Source organism: Taudactylus pleione, unplaced genomic scaffold (assembly GCF_031769625.1).
Source record: "Taudactylus pleione unplaced genomic scaffold, aTauple2 ptg000910l, whole genome shotgun sequence".
Lineage (NCBI taxonomy): Eukaryota > Metazoa > Chordata > Amphibia > Anura > Myobatrachidae > Taudactylus > Taudactylus pleione.
Window position 1 is genome coordinate 1,090,001 of NW_028285311.1, and position 23,980 is coordinate 1,113,980.

The window sequence follows — 23,980 nt, forward strand, 5'->3', positions numbered from 1 at the left end:
TACTATAATCACCTCCTATATATACAGTACCTACACCACTACTATAATTACCTCCTATATATACCTACACTACTACTATAATTACCTCCTATATATACCTGAACTACTATAATTACCTCCTATATATACCTACACTTTTACTATAATTACCTCCTATATATACCTATACTACTACAATTATGTATTTTATATATATATATATATATATATATATATACCTATACTACTATAATTACCTCATATATACCTGTACTTCTACTATAATTACCTCCTATATATACCTACACTACTACTATAATTACCTCCTATATATACCTACACTACTATAATTACCTCCTATATATACCTACACTACTATAATTACCTCCTATATATACCTACACTACTACTGCAATAACTTATATATAACTACACTACTGCTATAATTACCTCCTATATATACCTACTATACTACTGTAATTACCTCATATATACCTACACTACTACTGTAATTACCTCCTATATATACCTACACTACTACTACAATTACCTCCTATATATACCTACTATACTACTGTAATTACCTCCTATATATACCTACACTACTACTATAATTACCTCCTATATATACCTACACTACTACTATAATTACTTCCTATATATACCTACACCACTACTATATGTACCTCCTATATATACCTACACTACTACTATAATTACCTCCTATATATACTTACACTACTACTATAATTACCTCATATATGTATATATATACCTACACTGCTACTATAATTACCTCCTATATATACTACTATAATTACCTCCTATATATACCTACACTACTACTATAATTACCTCCTATATATACCTATACTATTATAATTGCCTCCTATGTATACCTTTACCAGGGCTTGACACATTTTTGTAAAATCTAGGTGCCAGCTTAAAAGTTTGAACCAGACTATCGTCCGCGACCAAAATATATGAAAACTTGTATACACCACCTTAATCTTCCTGCATGCCATCAAACCACCAAACTTGAAGAGGGGGATCCTTTATTTGGGGGGTCCCCAGCTCCCCAGGGATCCCCGGCTTGGGCTGACTAGCGGTCAGGGGTGATGCTTCGGCTGGGGGGCCCGGTGAAAGGGCTCCCCTGGCTGTGCATCACCCCCTGCTAGAAAGGGTCCGGTGCTGGTTCTGGTAAATACAGGGGGACCCTACTCATTTCCCCCCCCTATATTTTCAGAACCAGGACCGTCTCAGAGCCCAGTGCTTGCTTGCGTTGAATATGTCATTTCCCTACGTCATTTGTCCCCCGTGTTTTGGCAACCAGGACTGGTTCTGAAAAGCCTGGTGCTGGTTGTGCTTAATACGGGGGACCCCTACGTCATTTGTCCCCTGTATTTAGCACAACCAGTACTGGGTCTCCAAAGCCCGGTACTGGTGGTCCTTTGAGGGGCGGGCCACACCATTTTCTTTTTTTTTTTTTTACACATTTTCTTTTTTAAAACACAGAAGCACAGACAGGTCTCACTGATCCCATCCGCGCTTCTGTGTTTATTTATAGACAGATGGAGGTATCATGAATCTTTCAGATCCGAGCCTGCATCTGTCTACTGCTACCTCCGGGTTCTGCCGCCTGCCCCACCGCTAACGCCCCCGGGTCCCGGCCGCAGCTAACGCCTGCTACCCCCCCCCCCGTGTTCTGGCTGTAGCATACGGCTACTTCCTTCCCCCGAGCCAACCGCTGCCACCGCCCGCACTGACCTGCCATCTTGGTGAACCCAAGTGAAGCCACAGTGGGTACACCTGATGGACGCTCCTACTGAGGCTGCGCATCAAGTTGAAACTTCCTATCTATATAATGGCAGATTCGTGAGGTAATAGTTTAAAAACTGTAACTTTCTCAATTATCTAAACCCCAAAAAGCACATACCCTGGAACAATAGCTACCAAATAAACCAAACCCCAAGTCTAAATTTGCCCACAAATCCCCCATAGAGAACAGCAGAAAAGTGGTCCCAACTGAGAGTATCAGAAAAAAATGACAATTGGAACTTTAGATTACTCCCAAATCCTCTTTTTTTAAAATGTTTTCTGCCCTAAAATTTGGCATGCACCGAGCGACAGTTCTACCAGCCCATGCCAATGCACTGGTAGAACCAATGAGCACACAATTCTGTGAATTAGCAGCTCCACCACTTTGTGAGTGACGGCAGTCTCACTCTGTGAGAGTGCTGAATCTGCAGTTAACCACAGGGTGTGATGGCATACCATATCTGTATTGTGAAAGGAACATGTCCATTAAGGTGTCAGCCTTAATGATCGTAATTTCATTTTTATTTTTTTTGGTTTGAGTGGCACAAATTCAGTAGGTTTTGTGAAATTTCAGATCATGTTTAAGAAGCCTTAATGGGACATGTGAAACCGTAAGGTTTTTTGTCTATGAAATACAATTATGTGTGTCACAGTTGGAGCAAATGAGATGTAGTGACCGTACAGTGTGTGTCATTCTCCCCCATTACCTAATCTAAACTGCAAACACCTCTGTGGTAAAAGATCAAGCTCCTGATGTGCACCGAATAAATAAAGTGTTGAGGTTCATGTAGGAGGCCGGTGGGGAAGTCACAGTGTTTGGTTACACTACAGGTTCCTCATTAATTATTTCACATGGTTCTAGATTGTTACACCTGCCTTACATTATTATGGGACCCTGTAACACTGGTATTGGGTCCATATTATTGATTGGTCCCTAGGATCTACATAACTTGTCAGTGCGTTCACGGACTCCTCACTGTACATTGGCTATGTTCAGATGCCGACTTCTTTCCTTGTTCTGTCTCTCTAGGGCAGAGATATCTGCTTGTTTCCATATATCTAGGCATGGGGTGCATTGTGCTCACTGGCATTTCATTGATTTGTAAGATTTGCTCTTCAACTGTCATATTATTCATCAGTCCTTTGGTGCGTGTCAGACACTTGAGGGAGATTGAGCAGGACCCAGAGCCCGATCACGGTGCCTCTATCTCACTCACTGATACATGAGAAAGACAATGACCTGGAACTCACCAACAAGATCATTCAGCTGCTGACTGGAGAGGTGACTGCTGGGAATGGGACATTATACAGTAACACCAGGGAATGTGTCTGGGTTATTACTGGAGAGGTGACTGCTGGGAATGAAACATTATACAGTAACACCAGGGGATGTGTCTGGGTGGTGACAGGAGAGGTGACTGCTGGGAATGGGACACTATACAGTAACACCAGGGGATGTGTCTGGGTGATGACAGGAGAGGTGACTGCTGGGAATGGGACATTATACAGTAACACCAGGGGATGTGTCTGGGTGATGACAGGAGAGGTGACTGCTGGGAATGGGATACCTGTATCATTGTGTGTGTCAGGTAACTATAAGGTGTCAGGATGTCACTGTCTATGTCTCCATGCAGGTGGGGGAGTATATAGAGGAACACAAGGGTCTGTACAAGGACATGATTATGGAGAATCACTGGCCCCTCACATCTCTGGGTAAGAGGAGACTAGTATGGGGCCCCTGTATATACACACATCACCTGATAATCACATATATACAATGTACTCAGTCACTGTGTGTCTCCTACAGATGGACCCAGTAACAGAACTACCCCAGAGAGATGTCCCCATTCTCTTTATTCACAGGAGTGTACAGAGGAGAATCACAGGATTTCACTGGAGCATCAGGTACAGTAGGTGGTATTTAAGGTCTCACCATATACCAAAGTGACTGTCACGATATGATGTGTACAGCAGCTGTGTGTGTCTTAAGATGGGTAGACACTAGGTCGATCGGCCGACCTATCTAACGATTGGTTAGTGTTTACACACTTACCAGTAGTCTGCTTGATGTGCCAGACTTGGCAGCTCAACTGGGCAGGCATTTAAATTGCCCATCCAGTTGAGCTATCAATCACTGGTTGTTCCCTGCAGCATGTGTAGGGGTAATCAAATGGTCGATATATCTCTATTTGTGTTAAACCTGCTTTATACAATGATATTCTATTGTTTAATATCAATAAAATCACACCCTACTAAAGTTTTAACAATTTTTTTTTTATTTAGGGTGAAGCCCTGACTGATAATAAGACAGAAGATACAAAGGGAGAAGAAGAAGAGACGTATGTGACTGATAATAGCACAGAAGATATAGAGGGAGAAGAAGAGACGTATGTAACTGATATGAAGGCAGGAGATATAGAGGGAGAAGAGACGTATGTGACTGATAATAAGGCAGAAGATACAGAGGGAGAAGAAGAGACGTATGTGACTGATATGAAGGCAGAAGATACAGAGGGAGAAGAAGAGACGTATGTGACTGATATGAAGTCAGAAGATATAGAGGGAGAAGAAGAGACCTATGTGACTGATATGAAGGCAGAGGGAGAAGAAGGGATAGAGGGAGAAGAACCAACTTATGTGATCGGTGATCAGCAGTGTAAAGAGGAGGAAATCCCTTCTGATATCAGCACAGGTGAGTAATAATCACTTATTACATAATAGTCACATATTCTCCTTGCACAGTCATTACAATAATCTCTTAATCTACACCCTCCTCTGCCAGTACAAACTAATGAGGACAATGTATATTTCAGTGATATACTATTAAACAATATAGCACAGAATAATTACCCCCAGTACTCTAAGGCTGGGTACACACTCGAGCTACGGGCATTCTTTCAGACATCACCTGTGAACAGTGATTGTGCGCCCACACTGGATCACTTTAATGAACAACGGAACGATTACCGTTACATCATTCATTAACCATACACTGGATGCTAGCGTTATCGCTAGGTTTGATGTGCAGCACGACCATGGGAGTGCACAATCGCCAGTACACACTGAGTGATGTAGGCAATATGTCATTATGAAATGGCATATCGGCCCGACATTGCTCCAGCTGTACCCAGCTTTAAACACACCAGTAGAAAGTCCCATCCATTCCACATTGAGTTAAAAGGCACCATCATAATCTCACTAAAGGTTAAAGCTCCCATATCCAGTAATACAAAATATTCCAAAATAAGGAATTTGTTTTAGCATGACTGAGATAGTGGCACCTTTCCCCTCTGATGGTTCAATGTGAACAAACTTTGTGTAATGCACAAAATTATTAAACATAATGTATAAAATTACCTTGAGGCTGTGTGTATATGAAACATAAATGCGTTCTGTGTTTAGACTTGGAGCCCAGCCTCGAGTTCACTAATTATGGTATGTAAATATGCCAAAATATGGAAAAACTTAGTATCCAAAATACCCCTGGTCCCAAGCATTTTGGATCTGGGAGACTCAACCTGTATTAAGTTAAATAGTCCCTTCATAAATAAAATTACTCACACCAATAATTAGAACTCACCCTCACCATTAAGTTAGTACACCTCCCTGTTCTTACGCACCAAGTTCATATAAGCCTTCCCGAACACTTACCTTATTTCCATGGGTGATCTGTGTTGTAGACACCTCTCTTGCTCTGAGGAGGCCCAGCACAACGGGATGGTGGTGCACAGGTAAGGTGGGACTGCTGTCCCATAGGTGACAAGGTTGGGAATTACACCTTGATTAGTCATCTAGCTAATGGATAGAAGTCCCATTCCCCCCCACCACGCCCCCTACCCTGTGATCTGAGAAGGGCAGTCTTCACTACTCCCTGGGCAAAAGGCAGAGCATAAAACTGAAAGTGATGTAATGTACCGGTCAGTCTCAGAAGAAACTATGGTCCCTTCCAGATTTGGAGCAGGTACTTCTTTGATGTCCATGGACACCACACATTCAACAATTGTCAATACTGGTGACGATTGGTCACGTGTACTCTTGTCCCACAATCTGAACCATTTGGCATTTTTTAGATAAGAATTGGTCAAGAAGATCTGCCCAGTTTCTGAACTATGAAAATCTCTTCTACTGGATGCAAAACAGAATCCAAGTAGTGCCCAAGAACTATTTATGGAACGTCACAAACCCATAATCCCAAGTGCAGAAGATCACGGTTTTCAGCTGACACCTGGAGAAACAAATGTTCTGCGCTTCCCGGGAAGAGAACTGACAAATATTTTCTAGCTGAAAGGAGATCTCACACAATCAGAGATTCTTCTGCAATTTTTCTGAGACTCAATCACTTTGCAAGGAACAAACATTTTTATATGGAGTCTGTAAGATTTATTCTCAGGGGCGATTCAATTGTTTTTCTTAGTAATAGAAATAATAGATACAAACTCTTAAGGGTTTGTGGGCTCATCTGTACAATAAAGTAATGCTAGCTGTATGGAGGCCAGAGAAAGACATGGCTAGCCGGAATCGGTATGAAATACAGATGGACGGGATGCCGGCTGTCAGTATACTGACAGCGGCAACCCTTAGGTGCAAATCCCGACAGGGGAACGGTGAGTACTGTTCCCCTGTCATATTTAACCCCTAACCCTTACCCTCCTCTACTCTACCCTAATACTAACCCTCCATACCCTGCACCCTAGCCCTCCCGGTAAGTGCCTAACCCTCCCCCCTTAGTGCCTAACCCTAAACCCTCCCTGGTGGTGCCTGAACCAAACCCCACAAAGCCCGGAGCCTAACCCTAACCTCTCCCCTCCCGCAGCCTAATGCTAACACCCCCAGGGGCGCCTAAGATCTTCCTCTCTCCCAAGACTGATATTTTTCCACGGTGTCCTTACGATCGGGATGCCGTCTCCCGGGATCCCAACTTCGGCATCCTGAGTCTTGTCGGGATTTTGGCGCCGGTGTTGTCTCGGCGTTCGGGATTCTGATACCGGGGTTCCGGTAGACGGCACTGCCACGATTACACTTGGAAGTGCAGCCGCCAACTTGATGTCAGGAACCGTACTCACTTCTGTGGTATCGCGGAGAGTGCTGCTGGCGGGCCCTCGGCTTGATGGTGGTCTCAGGTTGGGAGATCCGGCAGCGTTCACACTGGCTTTGGACACTGAATACGGTCATGGCGGCTCCTATCCAACTAGATGTGTCACTGAGGGGTCCTCCGTGTGCTGGTGGTCTCAGGGGGCTCGGGGTTGGGCATTGCCATGTTGGTCCTGGTCAGGTGTCCACTATGTCTCCAATGGGCATCCAGGTCAGCGGCTACCTGACGTCATCAGCCAATCCCTGCAACAGTCGGTATAAAGCCTTGCTCCTGTCAGCATTCAGTGCGTAAGCTTTGTTACTAATACATGCATCTGGTTCCAGCTCCCATGCTAAGGTTGCACCTGTCATTCTAACGACTCCGGCTCCTGTGTATTCATCCAAGTTTGGGTCACTCCGTCTCCAGTATTATTTTCAATGTCTGGCACCAGTGTGTTCTCCAAGTCTGGTCCTACTGCAGCACCAGTATTATCACTAAGCCTGATCTCCTTCCATCTCTGGTATTTTCTCCAACTCAAGGTCCACCCTGGTCCCTAGTACAGTCCCATCTGTCCTCTACCTGCAAATCTGGCCTCAGTCCAGCCCAGTGTCTATTATTAGTACCATTCTTGGTTCTGACTATTATGGTATAATCTACGTTATATCGCCCTGCTGCTTATATTCCATCTATGAGGAGGACTTATATACGACCCTCTTTACTGCAAACCTTCTGTACCATCATTGAGCAGGTAAATACAAACAAATATAAAACCCAGGCGCTTAGGAGTTGATAGATTCTCTTCAGTCTCAATGTGGCTGTATGAGGTAGTCACCCTCATAAATATATATATATATATATATATATATATATAACCACAGTCACAGAGGCTGGAGGTAATAATTGTTGTACTAAAGTCAAGTTTTAAAAAGATGCATAAACATTTATTTATAAATCAATCATATTAACAGTGTCAACAAGTGACCTCAAGTAAAACAATAATAATAACAACCTTAACAATATTAATAATGAACATGTAGCATGAAATGTATAATCCCTGGATATGGCCCAATATTAGATTCTCTCCTTTCTCCAGATATTGAAAGAGTAGTCTTTTAAGATAGTCACTAATTAATAGTGAGGCTAATTAGCCTATACAATTGGATATGTGCAAAGAGTTCTTTTAATAGGTATAATACCTGTAAAACTCCTGTCCCTTATTGCCTGAGTGTATAACAGAGACCACTGGAAATACACACCTTGTGCCTGGATGTTTAAACGCTCAACCCGACCAGCGCGGAGCGTCTGTCATAGGTGGTTGTCCGTTAGTATTCTGGGGTCGCAGATGATGAAGTCCCCGCTCGGTGCCACTCACAGCTCCAGCTGTATTGGTTCTGGGAGAAGGACCTAGGTGTTAGCCTGCGGCCGAATTGAAAGTCCTGTCTTGTGCTCCGTATACCTCCAGGCAGTGCAGCAATGAGGTAGGGTCCGTTTCCCCAGCTGGCTTCCGAGTGAGCCCTTGCTCGTTGGTGGGGATGATGTTTGCTACTCCCTGGGAGATGGTTGAGCCGGGTGCTGCCGGCAGAAATCCACAGGTCTTTAGAGTTGCAGACAGGAGTTGAGTTGAGCCGTATCCACGGGATTTTTAGCATAGAATAACACCTACGCGTTTCAACGTCTCAAGGACATTTTTCAAGGTGGATACAATGTAATCATGTCCAGATACTTAAATAGCATTCTAAATGAGCTACATTCAATCCAGCTGTTAATTAAAATATTTGATTTTGAGTACAACCATTTAAAATACGGATGAGAGATTCAAACAGGAGGGAGTATAGACTGCATAAATCAAGTCTATGCAGAAATTGTACTTAATGTTTAATTTGTAAATTGGAATGTGATAAAACACTATCTCAATAAAAACGTTTTTTAGATGTTTATTTTCAATAGACAGCTCACATTAAAATAATCTTATATGTCACGGTCTGCTTTATGTTTCTTAGTGGACTAGCGTATACTAGTCAAAAGAAGTTAATAAATGAATAAATCAGTCTAGGAGTGTACACACATACATATATATGCATCTTTTTAAAACTTGACTTGAGTACAACAATTATTACCTCCAGCCTCTGCGACTGTGGTTTTTCTATATATATATAACAGAAGACTGCAGCGCCAATTGTGTACAAGTCCCTTTATATAGTGTTTTCTCAAATGTGTGTCTTTTATCTCACACTAAAAAGTTTTTTGAAACTGTTATCGTGCACCCCCAAAAACACATGAGTGTCAGCTCAACCAGCAGAATAATGTAACAGTGGTAATCTGTTACATATACAAACAATCAAAAAATACAAGAGCTGGCATAGAGCACCTCCTGTGCTTATGTAACTTATTATAAAATAAACCTAATACCAAAAACGTTTGTAAAAGTGATTTTGTGCAATTAAAGTGCTAATACAAGGATAGCAGTGTTTAAACTACCATCATCCTCAAATACATATAAACATTAGTATGTGATCTTTAGAATAAAAACAGTCTGTACAACTAAACTGCCAATGCAAAGATCCTTCAAGAATTAGTAAATAAATTAATGGCAATAATATTACAACAGTGCATGAAATAAATTAAGGTGCAAATTAATGAAAGTGCAAAAAATTCATTTTAAAAATGCATAAATTATTTTTAATCAGACACAACAATAATATCCTCCCACATGAAGGATAAAACACATAAAACCATGAACAAAAATATGTATATATATATATATAAAAATAGCTGTGAGTTTATCAGAATAAATAAGGATAAAAAATCGTCGCTTATCTGATAAAAATGGCAAGTTCATAAATGGGAAGAGAATAGGAGCCACCAACGCGTTACGTCCGTATCCTGGACTTCTTCAAGGGATATTCTGGCTCCTGTGGCGTATCCAATATTTATACCCCTTCTAATGAGGACAAACAAGGATTGATAGGTCTCCTTTATGACATCACTTCCGGTTTTCTTATTGATACATGCCCATTAGAACGGAATAATTGCTTATATTTATAATAGACTGTTTCCTTTATTAATGCATTATTGAATTGGAAGTCCGTTTCTTAAGTATAAGTTATTTAGTAGTATATCGCTCCTTTTGACAGCCACTTCCGCCCTTACTTTCCATACACCACAGTATTTCCGCCCTCCTCTAAGTATGTGGTGTGAATAGTTTGTTACGTCACTTCCGCCTCCGCTATCTCCGTCCTCGTTGAGCGCTGTGCAACCTCCTTCGTTCTTCCGGATAGGCTAATAGGTCCACTCGTTCCCCGATTACGTGCATGTCGCGTCCTGCGTCACTACTTCCCCGGACATCTCCAGTTTTAACTTTCACCAACTGGCGGCATCCATCTTGGTACTCCAAGTGGTGTCTCTGCTCACGGCCATCTTGTAGCTCCCGTGAATTCTGTTTTCACTGCCATCTTTGTACTCCCATATATAACGTGATTTCTATAATCCTGGAAGTAGCAATTGGGTTATTTTTTCCTATATAATACAATGGAGACACTGTTAGTATAAATATATATTGCTAACCATATATTGGGCAATATATGAAATAGATTTGTTAAAAGGTCACAGTTTCCCACATCTGCTCCAAATCTGAATCAAATTTCTAAAATCTCTACATATGAATATCACGTGTATTATTGTGTAATAAATAATATAAATAAATGTGGATAATTATAAAATCCTAAATTCACATTATGTGAACTAGTTCAATACATACTGTGAATTTAATGTGAATTTATAATTATTATTGCCATTAATTTATTTACTGATTCTTGAAGGATCTTTGCATTGGCACTTTAGTTGTACAGACTGTTTTTATTCTAAAGATCACATACTAATAAGTTTATATGTATTTGAGGATGATGGTAGTTTAAACACTGCTATCCTTGTATTAGCACTTTAATTGCACAAAATCACTTTTACAAACGTTTTTGGTATTAGGTTTATTTTATAATAAGTTACATAAGCACAGGAGGCGCTCTATGCCAGCTCTTGTATTTTTATATATATATATATATATATATATATATATATATATATATAAAATCAGAAAACCCAGCACTCACCATGTTTAAACACTCACAGTGATGTATAAATAAATAATGGGGATTTGGTTCGTGGATATATATATCTCTGAGCAGATACCTGAGCTGCTACTGAGAAATACAGATTCCCCAGTCCTGACACTGGACAGGTACTAACAGATTTATTGAGCAGTGATACAGCGCACTCGGGGGCAATAATGAAATTGTTATAAATAATAGACTTGAACTACAAGTCCCAGTAATCTTGCACATATGTAAACGGATATTTGGAAACTAAAATGGTCACAAGATATATAAGGCAGACTTATTGGTGGATAGCGGAATGGAGTGAGCCATGGGGAGTAGAGCACAGAGGCAGGATAGGAGGCACAGAATAAATGCACTGATAAGCTGTGTGGGAAAAGAAAGGCTGCGGATGCAGGGCTGTGTAGGAGTAGTGAGGTATGAGGCACACGTACTGATGGACTGCAAGGCTGCACAGGCATAGCAATATTTACACTATGACACTTCTGTACTTTATAGTGGGACAGAGTGTAACTTGCAGGATCAGAGCATCAGGTGCTGGGTATATATATGGGCACCAGTGTGTACAATTTATATGTAATAATTACACTATGACACACCTGTAATGGATAGCAGCACCGTGTACATTATCAGGACAGCGTGTAACTTGCAGGCTCAGAGCAGCAGGTGCTGGGTATATATACGAGCACCAGTGTGTACAATGTATATGTAGCCATAGCTTGTTCTAGAGGTAAGACCTCTGCATTGCTGCAGGTACAGTTCTCCTGGATATTGCTCATCTTACCTACAAGCCTGGAGGCAGCCGTATTATTCTCACATTTCTGCTGTAATTTTATATAAACACCGGTCTGATATATTACAGCACATGTTATAGCTGTATTATCACCACACGTTGCTGTCATATTACAGAGTAAATTCCAGCACAAATGATTATAATAAAGCTGTAATCCCTGCTCTATGTATAACGAAGCATAAAATGTCAGGTGATGAGTTTTATATTGTGCCTTGGAGCATCTTGAGTTTATCCATTTGATGGTGATTTAAGGTCATTTGATAAGTCTTTATTGGAAAATTAAATTTATGTGGCATCAGTCATATATTTATTTTATTCTCAGCAGATGGAGGTAACAGCAGGAATATCTTGAAGGAAAATCTATATTTATCTCCAGATTGTGAAATAGAAGATAATGACATCAAAGAAGATTCTCCAAGAGAAAACCCTGTTACCCCAATTATACATCCAGTACCTCACAGTGCAGATGTATCACCTCCTGCTTATAATGAGGAATGTTCTCCTGGTACCTCTATCGCAGCTCTTAGAGTAGATAAAGTATTTCCCTCTTCTATAGATGACAAATGTTTTACACAGAATACAAAGCCTATTACCAATCAGCCAGCTAAGGCAGGTGATAGGCCATTTCCATGTTCTGAGTGTGAGAAATGTTTTAAATATAAATCACATCTTGTTACACATCAGAGAAGTCACACAGGTGAGAAACTATTTTCATGTTCCGAATGTGGGAAATGTTTTACAAACAAATCACAGCTTATTAGACATCTGAGAAGTCACACAGGTGAGAAACCTTTTCCATGTTCTGAGTGTGGAAAATGTTATACCCGGAAATTACAACTTGGTGTACATCAGAGAAGTCACACAGGTGAGAAACCATTTGCATGCTCTGAGTGTGAGAAATGTTTTATAGGGAAATCACAGCTTGTTATACATCAGAGAAGTCACACAGGTGAGAAACCATTTTCATGTTCCGAATGTGGGAAATGTTTTACAAACAAATCACAGCTTATTAGACATCTGAGAAGTCACACATGTGAGAAGCCATTTCCATGCTTTGAGTGTGGGAAATGTTTTACAAACAAATCACAGCTTATTAGACATCTGAGAAGTCACACAGGTGAGAAACCATTTCCATGTTCTGAGTGTGGGAAATATTTTACATACAAATCAAAACTAATTATACATGAGAGAGTTCACACTGGTGAGAAACCATTTCCATGCACTGAGTGTGGGAAATGTTTTACATATAAAATTGATCTTGTTAGACATCAGAGAAGTCACACAGATGAGAAACCATTTTCGTGTTCTGAGTGTGGGAAATGTTTTATAGGGAAATCACATCTTGTTATACATCAAAGAACTCACACAGGTGAGAAACCATTTCCATGTTCTGAGTGTGGGAAATGTTTTTCACAAAAATCAAATCTTGTTAAACATCAGAGAAGTCACACAGGTGAGAAACCATTTCCATGTTCTGAGTGTGGGAAATGTTTTACACAAAAATCACAACTTGTTAAACATCAGAGAACTCACACAGGTGAGAAACCATTTCCATGTTCTGAGTGTGGAGTAAGTTTTAAACAGAAATCAGATCTTGTTTCACATGAGAGATGTCATACAGGTGAGAAACCATTTCCATGTTCTGAGTGTGGGAAATGTTTCCAACAAAAATCAGATCTTGTTAAACATCAGAGAACTCACACAGGTGAGAAACCATTTCCATGTTCTGAGTGTGGAGTAAGTTTTAAACAGAAATCAGATCTTGTTTCACATGAGAGATGTCATACAGGTGAGAAACCATTTCCATGTTCTGTGTGTGGGAAATGTTTTTCACTAAAATCAAATCTTGTTGCACATCAGAGAAGTCACACAGGTGAGAAACCATATCCATGTTCTGAGTGTGGGAAATGTTTTACACAGAAATCAAATCTTATTACACATCAGAGACATCACACAGGTGAGAAACCATTTCCATGTTCTGAGTGTGGAATAAGTTTTACACAAAAATCAGATCTTGTTGCTCATCAGAGACGTCATACAGGTGAGAAACCATTTCCATGTTCTGAGTGTGGGAAATGTTTTTCACAAAAATCAAATCTTGTTAAACATCAGAGAAGTCACATAGGTAAGAAACCATTTCCATGATCTGAGTGTGGGAAATGTTTTTTGCAAAAATCATATCTTGTTAAACATCACAGACATTACTCAGATTAGTTATTCTCATGATCTGATTGTTAGAAATGACAAAACTAATCTCATTAAACCATTAATTGTATCCTTGAGTTATTTAGTAACTGCAGTCTTTATAGCAATTTGGTATTGGATCACCTTAAAGGTATAAAAGTGTGTAGGAAGTCATGAGGAACAGTGGCTAAGGCGGTAACAATGCTGTCATCTAATAATAGATCATAAGGTCTGAGACCTGACAGACCAGTTCCTGCCACCCACCTCATCCCCTCCATGTAATACCTATTATATGCTGCAGGGAAGCCAGGTGCCCAGAGCAATGGGATGATATAAACAGTTATATCAGATTAATTTGCTAGAGAAAGAAATAAAAGCTGTCACCATCAGGACACAACAGTGAGGAGAGAGGACTGTCCTTTATGTGGGTGTCCCTGGTGCTCCAGGTGGTGTCCCCAGTATATGTATCTTTTATTTTAAATAAACTACTTTTTGTCTACTTCTCTTAACTGAGATTAGAGGATGATGCTGTTAAGATCTATTTATGTAACAAAATTGTGCAGTATGTACTAATACAATATACCTGCTACATTGTAATATGGATTTCCATGTACAAAATGCCAGACGAACATCTACTTTCCACTATTGGGATTTGAGGGAATGTCATATGCTAATTAACTAAGGGAAGTATAAAAGCTTTTATTTTTATTCAGTATACCTGTGTTTGAGTTAATGAATAGACCGATATACCTAACACAAATTATACTGTTTCCAGACAGAATTACTGCCCTCAGAGCCACTCTATAGCCAAGCGTGAACATTGAGATTGAAGCTGGGCATATACTTACAGTCCTTTAGAGGAACACCACAGCTGGACACAGAAATGGCTGGATACAGCTCTCATTAATATTAACCCAGAGGTCTGTATTTAACATACAGGAGTTATTTGATGAGATACCAACCAGATTGATTGTTATAACAAACATTAAACTGGACACATTAGAGCGATCATATGTAATAATAAGATATAATTACCTTGGGAAGTTACAATCCATCTTTATCTAGAAGTGAGATCCAGTGAGCATATTATTCAGTGCCTATATTTTTATATATATGCTTATTGTGATTTAATATATATTTTTTGTTGAGTGTAAAAAGATTTTTTCAATGTTTTTCTTGCGTCTTGATCATTATTGGTTGTGCCATGCCTAGTACTTGTGTAGTTAATAGGTGGAATTAATTAGCGCAAAACCTTGTTTCTTCTTCTGGTTCCATAGGGCTCCACAGGGAGACATTGGGGGGAAGGGAAGTGTAGATGGTGGATGAAGACCGGACACCAGTTAAGCTTTTGGACTCTCAGAATGCTAAAGTCCTTCCCTCCTATACCCTGAGGCAAATCAGTTTGCCAGGTGTCCGGCAGGAGCTGGATCACATCTATAACGGTGGGCTGCATAATGCAACCCAAGCTTTTAATTTTATTTTTTACTTTTTTTCTACAATGAGCAAGCAGCACTAGACGTCTGTGCTGCCGCTCCATCACCCCTCAGCAGCGACTCAGCAGGGCTCCCGGGGACCGTGCTAGCGGACCCTGCGGGTGGACCCCAGGCTGCAGCCAAAACTTCAGGGGACAGAAGCGGTAACCCGCATTTCAGCACTTACCTCCATCTGAGGGGACAGGCCGGAGGCGCTGAGTGTGGACAACAGTGTATCTGGAACTCAACGGCACCACCAGGGTACATATTGGAGTGGGAGTCCAGCATCCCAGTGGTTAATAATCAGCCAGGGGATGTCAGCTCACCCTTCATGTGGCCCCTCAACTTGCCGCCCTGAGCTGTTCATCCTCCTATGCCCCCTCAGATCCCTGGCATCCATTTTCTTCAGGCACAGCCACAGCTGTTTCGAAGAGAAAAATAACTTTTTGGGGCACTCAAATACAAATATTGATAAACTTAAAACGTAGCTTTTATTTTATCTTTATCAATATTTGTCTTTGAGTGTTCCCAAACAGAGTTCTTTTTCTCTTCGAAACCAATTTCCCATGTCTATATATTCAGGGGAGCACCTCCACGCCTGTTATTTGTGATACTCTGACTAGGGTATAATTCTGAAAAATTGTGGATAATTATACACTGTTTTATATCATCTATACTGTTTCTATGATCCTGTGCTCAAAATATATTCCCCGACTTCCCTTTTCTAGTTTGTGACAGCCACAGCTGTCTCTGGGAACGCTGGGCCTGGTCCCCTCATACCTCTCCTAAGAGCCAGGTTATGTAGCACTAAAGCCTACCTGATACTGCGGTCTGAGTAGCTGATTGTAGTGCCCTTTGCAGTTATATTGATTTCTGCATTGTATGTGACTTATGCTAGCGCTGTCTGTGTATTCTCACTGTTCTGTCAGCTTATACCTTTCCCTTTTGTCTCACTATAAACCCTAACATCTGTGTATAGAGGGTCCACTGTACTTCACATCTACTTGTATTTGTGAAGGCTGTCACATACTGGGTTATTGCACTCTGCTCAGGGCCATATTCTGTGCTGTGTTCCCCTGCAGGTGTATCTAAACTAAGGCAGGGACACTGTACTACATATACACTTGTATTTGTGAAAAGCTGTCACATACTTAGTGGTTGCATGCTACTCAGTGCCATATTGTGTGCTATACTATCCTGCAGCTACATCTAGCAAAGGCAAGGGTAGCAAGAAATTTGCTGCACCTACAGTATACTGCTCTCATGCAAATCCTGTACAGCAGGCTTAACTCAGGAGGATTTAATTCAGGATGGGCTATGTGCAACGTGTTATAACATACCAGGCCAATCAGCCCCTGCCCAGGAACCCCCTGGGCTTCCTTCTCACAGGTGTTAGCTACTATAGCAGACCGCCTCAGCCTTGGCAGTAATTCCCCCTATGGGGTTGCCACAACATGTCAGGCGATACAAGTGCCTCCTATGCCTCCTCCATGGGTAGACATACTCTAACTCTACAGAGTCTAGCGGCTACCTCCATGCCCTTTCAAAATATGTTGCAATGTGAGAAGCCCCTACCCATTAAAACTACTAAAGGTGCCTACACTCATAGCGATGTACTCACGATCTGACATTGTGTACAATTTCCCCTGAACTCTTCCCTGGAGCTCCCCGGCAGTTGTGGTCACGATTAGGTCAAAAAAGCTGCCAATTTGACACATGATCTATCATGAATCGTGTCAGAATTCTAAATCGGGAGATCGTGCACGATAAATCATGAGTTTACCAAACAACATACAAGGATCTTCACGATTGGTGGGAAATTATCAGTATAAAGTGTTTGGTCACCCAAGCTGGGGTCAAGGTGATCCAGGAGAGGGCCCAGCAAAGTAGGAGAGCATGCTGGACCAAAGAGTGGCTACTGCAAAGGGATACTCGCTCTCACATGTCCCTGCTGATGGAGATCAAGGAGTACAACCCGGACGACTACCGCAACTACGTGCGCATGGATGATGCTACTTTCCAGGAGTTGCTGAGTATGGTGACCCCCCACATCTGGAGGCAGGACACAAAGTGTCGGAGGGAAATCCCTGCTAAAGAGAGGCTGGTGGCTACCCTGAGGTACCTGGCTACAGGAAGGTCACTGGAAAACCTGAAGTTTGGGAGACTCATCTCACCTCAGTCCTTGGGCATCATCATCCCGGAGACCTGCAAGGCTATCGATAAAGTGCTGCAGTACCAGTAATGCAAGGTACAGAAAAAAAAAACACTAGACATTTGTTTCTTGTGAAAGAAAAAAGTTGTTTTTTTGTTTTTTGAAAACTATATAATTGTAGAGAAGTTATTGGAACAAATGGGGCGCAAATCTAATAATAGCAGCTCCAAAAAATTCTACCTCGTCTTGCCCAAATACAAGAAAATTAGACATATACAGTTTGAAATATAGATAGTGTTCTTAGAGCGCTTATAACATAAATAATATATACTCATAAAAGTCCTTTATAGCTTGTCACTTCTTAGGACGTTTCCTCTTCAGACAATGCGTATACATAAAATAGAAGGGACAAAAAGCACATCTGTGTAGAATTGTTTCCAAAGTTCATATATATTTTCATACACAAAAACTCTTGTGGAAGATGAATTTTTCTCTATGATTTTCTAAGATATAGCGACGTACCACACTCACATATAGTCAATATGGTAGAAATCCTAAAAAGAAATATTTTTCTTAAAACTTCTCACAGTGTAAAACTTCAACATAAGGCCAGAGAAAAAGGTTAGATGTACGCTACCCACTTCAAATACAGTAGAGAAAAATATATAAAGGTATCTTCCAATAAAATTGCACCCAACTCACTTGTAACAAGTGCAAATAAAGCACATCAAGGTTTCTTTCATCCAAAGATCCTCAGTGTGTATCCAATATAAGCCAGCAACTGATTTTCAGAATTTATTATAAATACACAAATAACACACAAGGTCAAAAATAAAAACATAAAATATATGCACACAGTCCAAAGTGAGGGGAGAAATCACATTATCCAGGTACAGCTGTTATCAAGGATATAGTTTCAAAAAGAACTGTCCGGAACAGCCTCCAAAAATATACCCAAGTACCTTACTGGAAGTGCGATATTTCACTGCCCCCAATGTCCTAATGGTGCAGTAGGCCTCTCACAACTAATGCGTTTCGATCTGTAATCTTTCTCAAGGTCCAATGAGAGGTGCACCCTACCTGTCTTTTATACTGGAGCCAATTTACATTACTCTGGTCACATGATCCAACCGGATGTCACATCGATCCCATTATCTGGTGAATTAGAATGTTTTCAAACTAATTAAATATAGTGTATGAAGGGGCGTGGCCTGGAGTAGCTAGGAATAGGCAGCATCTTCTCTGCTCTCCCGCTGAAATCCTGATAAAATATCCTGTATTTGGTTCTCTTCACTCCAGATTGCCTCCTACTGTGGGGTAATCTCTCCTGCCTGCTTTGTGCTTCGTGGGAGACTCTCTGCAAGATATATTATGACATTATCCTCAGTTATCGTTGAAGCCGGGCCTTCCTCTATACCCTGTCCTGGTGATTCTGTTCCGACTCCCACAACTACCTACTGGAGTGGGTTTAGCTTACTGGATTTATACTTACCTCCGGCAGTGTCTCCTGAAGTTCTGCTGCCACATCCTGCTGCTGATTTCTCCGTGGTCGCAAATTGCTAGCTCCGGTGTTTGGGGTGCCTGAGACGAGGTCCGTTGCCATTTTGTTGCTGGGATCCTTCTGGCTGCCTTCTCAGTGTCCTTGTGGTGCTGATGCTTCTTAGTATGCAGACTGGATGATCATCACACTTGTCTCTCTTCACACTGGTAACTTCCTGCCTAACGCCTTCTATCTCCTGATATTTACTTTCCTGGACTTAAACCTGTTGGTTTGGTACATTTTGTGGAAGACTTCCTCACCCATCACCTCAGCTGTGATCAGCTAATTGTTTTCCAAATATTCTGCTATTTGATATCCTGGACTTATCCTTGATTTATGCTCCACACATATATATGTATATATTGGATATATCCGAGCTCGCTCACTTCAAAGATGGACAGTTCTTTGTATCAGATCCTTCGGGCAATTGAAATATCTACTCAGAATATTCTCAGTAAATCAAGTTATAGATGGACACCATGACTTCCTGTTCTGCTCCTTCGCTGATATCTGATGGGGCTGAGATGGCTGTGCCTAAATCTCTTGTTCCTGCTGTTCTCATATCCTCTCCAAAAGAGGATATTCTGGACTTATTTTTTCCACTGGCTGTGGACCTGCCTGTATTTGTCAACTATTTTGAGGCTGGGGGTGTTGGGCTTACAATGGTTTGCCACAAAATTCTGCTTCTATTTATATTAGATGTTTTGAGATTCCAAGATTTTAAACTCAAATATTTTACTTGTTTTTCTATTTGTTTCCGAGTAGGATGGGACAGGTCAATTTTTCTGTTTTTATTTTGGCAAGAGGTTGAGGCCTGGCCAGACTAATTTTATAGTTTATATAATCCTGATTGTTGTACATTTGAATGTGCGGTTTCAAGTAATTTGTATGGAGGGAGCTCAATAATTATTTTCTTTAAAACGGGAGAGCTGAGTTGACCTAGCTTAAGGTCATTAATTTATAGCCCTGGTTATTTACATTGTTTTAATATCCTGTATTAGGGATGGATGGAGGGGGGGTAGTTTCTTAGGTAGCTAGTACAGATTTGGGGGGTGGCATGTTTTGGGGATCCAAGTGTGTCTGGGTTGGGGTTAGGTCATACAGGGTGGGGGATAATTGGGTGGTTTGTTTTGGGTTTATCATTTATTTTGGTAGATGGGGTTTATTTTCTTTTTATATATTTTGTATAATATAGTGTGGTTATTTTCCATGTCCCCCTTTTTTTTACGCTGGTTCAAGTTGCAGGTATCTGGATAGCGCCTTCGGGTACCTGTTCTATTCAATTATTTGTTGGAGATTGCATTTATATCCTGTTTGCTCATATATATTCTTCAACATGTTGTTTTTGATATATGCTATTATCAGTGCTGCATATCTGTATTTTTTCATTTCTCATTGTCTACCACATTTTTTGGGGGTATTTTTGTTATGTTCGTTTCTATTTTCTTAAAATCAATTAAAAAATACTGAATTTAAATATAGTGTATGAAGATCCCCTCTAAAGGAGCTATATGCGCCAACCCTGGGAACAGTGGTTTGGCACACAGCACCAAGGGAGATCCAATGTGATTATCTTGCGCCTCACCAGAAGTGTGTCACATACTGGAACTTCCGAGATCGCGTTCAATTCCAGTGGAACGCAAGCTGGAAGTCTAATTACTGTTGCTGGTATGTCACATACAGGAAGTTCCAAAATGTGTTCCAATCTCCTGGAACGCATATTTAGGATTAAGTGCTGATAGTTCCGCAAATAAGCTATTCGGTCATGATTGGAGGGGTTTTAAATGTATATATTTTGTGTGTTCCAGTTTCACATACCCAAGTATTAATGGTTGAATCCGCAGGTAAACTACTTGGGCATATTTTTTTTTAATGTAGATGTGTATATCAATAAATGCACTATGTACTAATAATTAAAATACATTATAATAAATACAGTATAAAAAAACTGTGTATGTATATATATATATATATATATATATATATATTTATAAAAAACATAGTGGTGATTTTCCAAATAGATATCACATCGTCACCTGTCCCTTATAGGATAAAATCAACATACTAAAATTTTAATGTAAAAACCACTTTAGCTCGAAATCGGCATTTAAACCCCCTGGTATTAGCGTGTCAAGGTTAAAGGTCCACCTCATTTCGGCTCTAGCGAGATTACCCTCTAAATCTCTATCCTTCCAATTGGACTTTATATTCTGGATACCTGTTCAAACTGGCATCTGACCCATCATATAACATACAGCAGCCTACCTATAGGGAGTGATAAAATTTGGTGGTAGGTATTATCTTTTTATTATTGTTGCCTGTACTATCACCAAATTTTATCAATCAATTGAACAGGCCAATACACACATGGCACAAGTACAGATTATGGCCCCAGCTTCCATCAATTTGTACTTATGCCATGTGTGTTGTGACTTTGTCCAATCACCGTCATCACCACCATATAGCATACAGCACCTATTGGGAGTGATAAAATTTGATGATAGTACAGGCAACAATAATACAAAAAAAAATACCTAATAGTTATGAATAACGGGGCAAATCATCCTCTGCCTCCAGCAAAGTAGTATAAATAGTCTGGCTTGTGGGTGGGGTACTGGGTGGGGGAGTAACCTCCAACTGGGCTGAGGGGGCCTCACATAGGCAGTTGGGACAGGTGAATACAGAAGTGGGTCTGCAATGTAAGTTGACTCATGTCAATTACTATTTAGTGACCTTATTAATAGCTCATACATGAGCCTATGGAAATTTTCTTTGTTGGGTCATCCATTTTACGCATTCTACTGTTGATATGTGCTGTGAAAGTATCAATATCATCCGGCTGTTTCTGAAGGATGCGTTCTGCTTGCTGCAGAAATATGTCCTCCTGCTCTGTGTACTGATGTTGCTTTTTCCCATGTTTTTTTCATTTTTCGTTGGGAAGGTGCGGAACATGATGGGGGGGTTAGAATGGTTGTTGGCACTGGGGAAGAAGTTTCCACTTCGCTGTCCCCGATCAAACTTAGGTCCGGCGTGGAGGACATATCAGGTTCGTGGGTGGGAGTCTATATAGGAAAACAACTTTTTCTAGTTTCCAAACATCATGGAGGAGTGGAGGAGCATCGCTGAAGATTTTGAACAATGTTGGAATTTCCCTAACTGCAGAGGAGCCATCGATGGAAAACACATACGCATCAACCACCTGCCCACACCGGATCATATTACTACAACTATAAAGGCTTCTTCAGCATCGTTCTCATGGCAGTGGTGAACGCCAACTACGAATTTATGTTTGTAGATGTTGGCAAGAATGGGCGTGCTTCGGATGGTGGGTCCTTCAAACAAACGGCATTCTACCAGAGACTCACCAACAAAACCCTCAACTTGCCATCACTGTACGAGACACAGCGCAGCCTAAATTATGTTTTCATTGCAGACGAGGCTTTTGCTTTACATGAACATGTGATGAAGCCATTTGCACAGAGGGGCCTGACCAGACAGAAGAGGATCTACAACTATCGTCTATCCTGTGCACGACACACTGTGGAAAATGCATTTGGAATACTCAGCAACCGGTTCTACATTTTCCATGCCACCATAAACTTACGTGTGGACAAGATAGACTGGGTCGTGATGGCGTGCTGTGTGCTGCATAACTTTCTGTGAAGAAAGACTACACAATGAGGACCAGTCACAGCTAGACCAGAAGATGTAGGACATCCGGAAGAGATTGCCCAGTTTACATCAGTGATTTCACCTCCAATTCAAACAACATCAACTGCACATGCAAAAAAAGAGAGGGAGGAGTATATGGCCTATTTCAACTGAACAAGTGCGGTGCTATGGCAGGACTGTCTGTGAACTAACTGACTACAGTGGACATTTGGGATTATTTAAAAAAAAAAAAGTTTTGGTGTATGAACAAAATCTCCTTAGATGGTCCACTCACTTCTGCCGCCTCCTCTTCTCCCTCTGGCTCGGCCATCAGGACGACAGATGGGCATTGTGGCTCCTGTTCACTGATGAAGCTTATCAAGTTATAGTACCACAGCATTGGATGATGCACGTCATCGGTGCCTGCTCCGGACCTTTTTGATTCGGCCATTTTTTCTTCTTGATGTACACCGTACACAAGTTTTGGATTTTCAGACGGACTGTTTTGAGGGTAGCATCCGCAATAAACTTTTTGGTGTACTCCAAAAACACCTCCAAAGCTGCCAATTTTTGAGACTTATTATGGTATTGTCTACAGCTTATCCGCCATAGACATTCTTTGGACTGTAGGATTTTGAGGAATCCAGTCACTGACTCTCGCTCATAATCCATAGACATTCCTAGGAAGAAGAAAAATATGGACATATAGATTTTTAGCTATAATTGGAAATTATTTTGTGATTTTTAATGTTAATGTTAAATGTTTTAATATGTTTATTTTTTACAGAATTTTAATATTTGTTATTGTATTGTAATATGTTTTTTTTACAGGAATGTAATGTGCTTTTATTTGTATTGTTATGTTTTGTTTTTTTATTGAAGCACGACACAATGATACAAGTGTAATAGAGACATATCAAAGAGTAAGCATGGGTACAAAATTGGTATTACAAGTGAGTGATGTGCATACGATATCACATAGAGAAAACAAGGATGTATCCATGCGATACAAAGGCAACACATGAAGCACATAGTAACTGTATAGAACATAATAGAGTTAATGACTAGAACCACAGTGTAGACAGTAAAGTACTAAATTGTCGCCTCAACCACTTATCTTAATTTTTCTATCCAAACAAATGTGACTATCTCTGGAGTGGTGTTAGGATCTGCGCTTAGCAGATAATTTTTTAATTGCCATTGAGACACTG

General features: G+C 40.6%; 1 protein-coding gene across 1 annotated transcript in view; it reads left to right on the plus strand.

Moving 5' to 3' along the window:
- LOC148473822 (uncharacterized) overlaps nucleotides 1-14,958 on the plus strand; it is a 26,294-nt gene extending 11,336 nt beyond the window's left edge. The window contains exons 2-5 of the mRNA XM_088459416.1: nucleotides 3,432-3,510; nucleotides 3,605-3,702; nucleotides 4,081-4,489; nucleotides 12,093-14,958. Coding sequence (XP_088315542.1) covers nucleotides 3,474-3,510; nucleotides 3,605-3,702; nucleotides 4,081-4,489; nucleotides 12,093-13,915 — 2,367 coding nt within the window. The 5' untranslated portion in view covers nucleotides 3,432-3,473 and the 3' untranslated portion in view covers nucleotides 13,916-14,958. The remainder of the gene's footprint in view (nucleotides 1-3,431; nucleotides 3,511-3,604; nucleotides 3,703-4,080; nucleotides 4,490-12,092) is intronic.
- Nucleotides 14,959-23,980: the final 9,022 nt, after the last annotated feature.